This window comes from Octopus bimaculoides, chromosome 9, assembly GCF_001194135.2.
Source record: "Octopus bimaculoides isolate UCB-OBI-ISO-001 chromosome 9, ASM119413v2, whole genome shotgun sequence".
In the NCBI taxonomy this organism is placed as follows: Eukaryota; Metazoa; Mollusca; class Cephalopoda; order Octopoda; family Octopodidae; genus Octopus; species Octopus bimaculoides.
In genome coordinates, this window is record NC_068989.1 from 28,380,450 (window position 1) to 28,388,114 (window position 7,665).

General features: G+C 34.8%; 1 protein-coding gene across 5 annotated transcripts in view; it reads left to right on the forward strand.

Moving 5' to 3' along the window:
* LOC106877599 (probable G-protein coupled receptor CG31760) overlaps positions 1-7,665 on the forward strand; it is a 1,064,573-nt gene that overhangs the window by 1,016,468 nt on the left and 40,440 nt on the right. For all 5 annotated transcript variants that reach the window (XM_052970509.1, XM_052970508.1, XM_052970506.1 and 2 more), the window contains one exon: positions 4,506-4,731. In XM_052970509.1, coding sequence (XP_052826469.1) covers positions 4,506-4,715 — 210 coding nt within the window. In that variant the 3' untranslated portion in view covers positions 4,716-4,731. The remainder of the gene's footprint in view (positions 1-4,505; positions 4,732-7,665) is intronic.

A 7,665-nucleotide genomic window follows, 5' to 3' on the forward strand; every position in this document is an offset into this window, starting at 1 on the left:
ATCGACCAGATTCCAATGAGGGAAATTAGAAAGAGAATAGAAGAGAATAGTCATGTTTTATTCTTGCATGACTTCCTATAGTTCTTTCCACACTAGGCCACGAACCGTCGCAATTATATAAATTCTGTTGATCAATAATAAAACAAAAAAATTAAAATAGAAAAATATGCCTGAAAGAGGGATGTAAACCAACAAAAGAAATTGTTAGGCTAGAAATAGCAGCCAAATCTTTTTCAAACCGCAGGACATATCGGATAATGTGGCTTTCAAAGCACTGTGCATGAAGAACATTTCTGTTTAATCAGGCTAACCTTGGACTAAATTAGCTGAAATTTTCAGCTAATTATGGTGTGTCACTTCATGATGTATATGTATCAGGTTGAGTAAAAAAGTAAGCAATGATTTGAACGATGAAGAATTTGTACCGGATTGTTGCAGAGTTTTGAATTTTTCTCCAACATTTTTTTGCAAGTGTCTGATAATATAGACATAGGTTTGCTCAGATGCATCAGTAAATTAACATTGATATTTTTTCACCGTTGTTACAATCATCTGAAATGGAACTGTCAAAGCATGATATTCGAACAATTTTGCTATTCAACTTCAAAAAAGGACGTAAAGCAGCTCAAACTGCTCGCGCTATCAACGAAACGTTTGGTGAGAAAATGACCATCGAATGGTCAGCTCGAAAATGATGAAACGATTTCGCACTGGAGACCTGAGTCTTGAAGATCGTGATCGTAGTGGACGCCCATCTGTCATTGATGGTGGCCAATTAAAGACCGTCATTGAGAAAGCTCCACGTAAAACAACTCGAGAACTGGCAAAAGAACTTCTAGTTAGCCAGAAAACTGCCTGCAACCATTTGCATGCGATCAAAAAATCAAAAATGCTCGACAAATGGGTACCACACGATTTGAATGAAAATCAGAAAATGCGTGGATACGAAATTTATTCGTCGCTTCTCCGTAACCAGACGTATCCATTTCTCGACCGTATTGTAACTTGCGATGAAAAGTGGATTCTGTGCAATAATAGAAAACGTTCTTCGAAGTGGTTGGACCAAAATGAAGCACCGAAAACTTACCCTAAACCCGAGCTCTTCAAAAAGAAGGTTATGGTGACTGTTTGGTGGTGTAGTGCTGGACTCATCCACTATAACTTTTTAAAACCCGGAACAACCAATACTACAGAAACATATTGCCATGAAATTGCCAAAATGAACGAAAAACTGCTATTCCTCCGTCCCCGACTGGTCAACAGAAGACGGCCAATCATTCTTCATGACAATGCTCAACCACACGTTTCACTAATGACGCCTCTCTAGAAGTTGAAAGAACGTGGCTACGAATTTCTTCACCACCCAGCTTATTCCACAGACCTTTCTCCTACCGACTATCACTTTTTCAAGCACCTTGATGGTTTCTAGCGAGAGAAGGAGTTCAAAAATCAAGCCGATACTGAAAGTGCGTTCAAAGAGTTCATCAGCTCCAGAACTCCAGGTTTTTATGTTACCGGAATAAACAAACTTGTAACTCGTTGGCAAAAATGTAATGGTACTTACTTTGATGAATGAAATGTCCGCATTGTTGAAATATATTGTGATGAATTTTATATTTCAAAACGTTGCCTACCTTTTACTCAGCCTGATATAATGTTACGTTAAATATCTTTGACACAAGTAATTAAAATCAGTGATGCATTTCCAACGAACGTCTTTTCAGCTAACAATCTGGCAACAAGAATATCGATTCAGCTACCTCGTAGACTAACATTATATTACTGGTACTTATCGATGACGGAGGAATAACGTTCAAATTTTCAACATGGAACTATCATGGTTTAAGAAACGGAAGCAATACTTCTAGTGTGTTCACATCCACAGGCCAATATTACATTGATTACATTAAAGTGACGAAACAAATTACAAAGCAACGTGTAAATATGTGCCAGTAGGTGTATTCATAGCTATTTTCTGATGAATTGGCGTTATAAACATTAAATTGCGATAAAAATAATTAGCAATAAATACATAATTATTTAAGTATATCACGGATTTCTAAGAACGAATACACTGGGGTTGTTTTGAGTTATGTTCTCCTAAAATGATTCACATAAGCAACTATAGTTAAGTTTCTTCTACGAAGGAACTGATATTGTAACTTATGTACTAACAACTCTCTCCTTAATATTCTTCGTAATTGTATCTCTTCATCTGAAATAAACTAAGATTTAAAGTCGAGGGCTGTATTGATTCGGTATTCTGCCACCGTCTGAGAGGCTGGTGGTTCGTATGGTATCATCGGGCAAGCGCAGTGTCTGTGACCACGAAACGGTCGAGTTTATTTAACTGTAAGTATAGTCAACGTGACTCAACTCTGGGATTCCAAATGATTCCAAAAGATTCGTTTCCTTGTGCTGCTGAATATTTTATTTTCTCTCACTGAGAAGCTATCTTCCAGAGGCCAGCGTTCTATTTAGAGAAAGATTTATTTTCTTGCCTGTTTTATTTCTACAGAGATGTGAACACCGTCAAACTAGCGAAAAAGATATTTATGTGATTGTTTGAGCTATTGGAAACAAGAGCCAATTTTCCCTCAAGCCATACTTTATACTGTGAAGAAGGAGGCCGCATTCGATAATGTGGTTCTATATACATTTTATCTGAAAAAACGTGACAATGATCAAACAAATCTGTTACGGAACACCTTTGATCAAGGGTTACAACAGTAACAACTAGATCCTTGTGAATGAGAAAAATATGAAAAGCTTCAATTTCGATAGTCCATCGTCAAACCCTTTGAACGTTTTATTGAAAAGTCTCGAAATCTTATCTACTTGATCACAAAGTAATATACTTCAACATATCCAATTGTTTCAAAGAAGTATCGTTATCAAATTCTATATAGAAATAATATCATATATGCTTACAATAATAGTATCATTTTTTAAGTGTCTATATGTCATGCAAAAAAAGAAGAAGAAGAAGAAGAAGAAGAAGAAGAAGAAGAAGAAGAAGAAGAAGAAGAAGAAGAAGAAGAAGAAGAAGAAGAAGAAGAAGAAGAAGAAGAAGAAGAAGAAGAAGAAGAAGAAGAAGAAGAAGAAGAAGAAGAAGAAGAATGTGCACACAAACGTAGGACGATACTTGCTTATTCTTGGAAAACATTTCTCTTTAGAGATTTAGTGTACTAAAAGCAAAACATGTTCCCAATAACGTCAGCCTCTTCAACGGTGTTTCCGCATAATGTCGCCTCTCCAGGGACAGACACCATCTCGGTCATTTGGAGCTTACCAGGAACTTCTGTAGGATGTCAGCAAACAGAACGTCTCCCTAGAGATTTAGTATGTTATTAGATTGTTCCGAAAATAATGGCCTAAATGTATTTTGAAACGCAATTTTATCATAGTGTTTTAATTATATTTTAGGTGAATTTTGACATACTTAATTATTGATGTATGCTCTTTAATAATTTTCTACTTATTTCAGACAGAAAACATTCTTGAAGCATAAGCGCCCTTAAATATGAACATGACAAAAAAGGACCTTCGCTCACTTTTCTTGCATGGGTTCACGCTTGGGCACAACGCTTCTCAAACTGCTGCCAATATCAGCAGAGCGTGGGGGAGGGGTCCACAAGCGATCTCACAGTACGAAGGTGGTTTCAGAAATTCTGTAGTGGTGATAAAAACCAGTTAGCAAAAGAAGGTAGCGGACAGTTAAGATGAAGAAGATAGCGGACAGTTAAGTTAACAATCAATGCTCAAGACTACTGTCAGCAATTAGAGCGTTTGAACCAAGCTTTGAAGAAAAAATACCTGCTTTAGTGAATCGAAAAGGAGTGATGTTTCATCAGGACAATGCGCGACCCCACAATGCAAAGATCACATAACAGAAGATCGAAGAGCTTGGTTGGAAAAAATTCCTCATCTACCTTTTTCTCCCGACCATTTCAGAGTTCTTCGTTTTGAAACCAAAAGAGTTTTATATTGATGGGATTTAAAAGCTTGTAAATAGATGGAAGGAAGTCATAGATAATCAGGGAAAGTACACTGATGATTAAATTTCAATTAAATATAACATTTGATCATTTGTTTTCTTTATTCAAAATTCGAACAGAACTTATGGGATGACCTGATATATAGAAATTAACACAGAGAGCGCTGTTCCATGTCTGTGTGTGCATTAACGTGTTATACATAGAGTCGTTATATTAAATGTCGCTATTATAATCATATCATACCTTTTTTCACACTAAACAAACGACAAATCTGAAATAGAAAATAAATTTATAAAGTGACAAATGTTTAATCGAGAGTTACTTTTAGGACCTCCAGTAAATGTTTGCTTTTTTTTTCCATACGCGATTGAATGTATATCTATCTCCGGTAATATCTTTCAATACATCTGATATTATCTTCTTTTGTTTTGTTTTGTTTTTGTTTTTTTTATGTTGTGAAAAAGAACAGTTTCGTTTTGTTGATCTTTGTCTTATCTTCTCCAACAGGAAGAATTCCGCCGCCTATACACTCAACTGGAATTACTTAAACAGCGAAACATGAAGTTAGGCAATCCTCACTTACAACATAAACTGTCGGCAATGACGGAAGCGGCAAAAAAAGATGACTTGCCAGAGTCGACTCCGTCATCACCGAACATTAACGGGAAACGTGTGGTAATCAACTTGGACGACTATCACGAGGCTACAAGTTTATAAGAAGCATAGCAAGATGGTAAGAATGAAATAGCTTGCCTTGCCGAATCTCTTATTTCTGCGTGGCAATAATCTTCAATCAAATAAGAGTCACATATAACAGACAAGACAATTGTCTATATTATGATGCGCTACTATTACGCAATTATTTTTATCTTTCTTAATAAACTATACCAAACAAGAGCCAATGGTGGAGTCTCGACCAAGTCGCTCGTCTTACTATTTAAAACAGTCAAATCCCCCTAATTTACTCCCTACTGCCTTAAAAAACTAACGTCACATATAACACAGTCCTAGATATACAATATAGATGCAAAAAGATGGGTTGGTCACGGTTGGAACACTTTTGAATCATGGGTCAGCATGAACAGAGCTGATTTTGCTTAAAGAACAACAACAAAGAAAGTAATCTATATGCCAATGAACCAGCGAGAAATCTACATGGCCGTTCGACCACTTAAAAATTGTAACCAAATGTTCCTCAATTCACACATGAATGACACATTTGGTACTGTTATCTTATATACACTGAAAAAAAGCGGACAGTCTTAGCTGGAATATTTTTCATCATATGATTACTCAAGTGAGGTTGACCTAGGGCTAAACAATAATGGCAGCAACAACAACATAAAACACATTTAATATGAATAACAAGACTGTACTGAAAGGAGTCTGATCTTGAAACGGGATCTTATATCACTTGTTGATAATGTCTCTGTTATATGATACATAAATGGTAATGCACATTATGAGCACTACTATAACCAATGTCATAACGATATTGTAGAATGTTACTATGTAGAAGCAATATGACCGATTGAAGAAAGTATCAGATGACTTGGTGACAAATCTTGAGTTCAAATTTGTATTTCGATATTGCTTCACTCCATCAAACTATCGGAAAAGTTTGAGTTTAGATAATTTTTCTGAATATTCTTTTGGCTATGTTTAGTCAAAATTACTGAGTTCAGCAATTGTCTCGGCCTGGCACCCTAATCATTGGATTTGGATCCTGGTTCTGATTACAGGTCACGTGGTAAACGCTGCGCAACATTCCATCTTAGATATTCGCCACCACGAAAGCATCTAATTCAGTTACTGAGATTTGTGATATTTGTTGTAATTGATTAGTTCCAGATTGGCTTTGATCAAATTCACCTATTATAATCAAAACCGTTTTAACCCTGGACATACCATTTTTTTTAATTTATGGGAATACGGAACCTGAGACTACATTATAAAACGAGTCTTTCCATTTTTAACACATTAAGACATGATTTGAAAGAAGTTTAATTGTTATTTCTAGCATTTTGAATGATTCTTCACATGCTATTCTGACTCATTATAGTATAACATTGCTGTTGCTTAACTTCGGTCAGCCCTTATTCAGGATATATATGATCAAAAAGCGTTCAGTAATAACCATTCCGTTTCATCTTCTTTAGGTGTTATATGTCTAATACCATGTTGACCAATGAGTTACTGGCACAATTTTTAAAACATAAGGGTGATTTAAGGGATATATAGCTTCTATTTCTAGCCGGTCATGCAACTACATATATGCTGCTTTTTTAGGACATAGACTACATTTAATGAATGTAAGTTCTGAAAACAGTGCTAAGATTTGCATATAAACCCAAACTAGAAATGTTCTCTTTCATTTAATTCAACAGTATATAAAGAAAAGGGAGGGGCGTAATTAAAATACTCTTTATTGAAATCTCAATATTAAAATACATACATATATATACACAGACATACACATAGTACATACATATATATATATATAAATATATATACACACACACACAATCTCACTTTGAGGATATTTAAACCTTTTATAGGGATAGTTTTATCCAAGATACCATAGTTTTATATATTATATTTTTAAGAGATATTTCTTCAATACATATATTATAAAACATCAAATATTATTAAGTTTTGAAATAAAGAGATTCAATGGATATAAATTAATTTATTAAAAAAAACATTGCCTACAATTGTTTCACTTCACACCAAATTTAAATTACAAAACATATATAATAATATAAGTTTGCATTTTCAGTATTCTAGGTGGAAGTTCTTCAGGGCAAAATGGACATTAACAGAGTTCATATTTTGATCAGTTGAAATATTCCAACAGACTAAGCGAAAGAAAGTGTGTTTATTGTATGTGTGTGTATGTGTGCGCGCGCGCATGCGTTAATATTTTTATTTTTATTTAAATACAATGATAATAATAATGAATTAAAGCATGTAAGAATAAACATAAAGGATAAAAATAAAGATTGATAATAAATAATGAAAATAATGAAATATATAAATAATAAAAAAATAAAATAAAAGATTTTTTACGAAACATGGATGCCCATGGTCCATTTTGGCTTTTATGTGAGTTTACGTTCGTGTGTTTATATGTGTGCTCGTATGTGTGTATACGTATGTTTACCGCCTAAGTTAATTTATGTGTACGTGTGTGTGTATGTGTGTCGGCATAAGGTTATTGAATACAAGTATGGAGGTCATCGTTTATGTATGAGTGTGTGTGTGTGTGCATTTACAGATCGTTACTGCTTAAGTTGCGTTATTAGTGCGTAGGTGTGTACGTATATTAGTAAAAGGTTATCGAATATTTCTATTACTATATATGCATTTATAAGTATGGATAAACATAGCCCATTCCAGTTTATGTGTGTATATAGATGTTTACTGTCTAAGTCAATTTATATGAGCGTGGGAATGTATTTTTTTATTCTTTTACTTGTTTCAGTCATTTGACTGCGGCCACGCTGGAGCACCGCCTTTAGTGGAACAAATCGACCCCAGGACTTATTCTTTGTAAGCCTAGTACTTAACCTAACGGTCTCTTTTGCCGAACCGCTAAGTTACGGGGACGTAAACACACTAGCATCGGTGTTGGGGGACAAACACAGACACACAAACACATGCACAC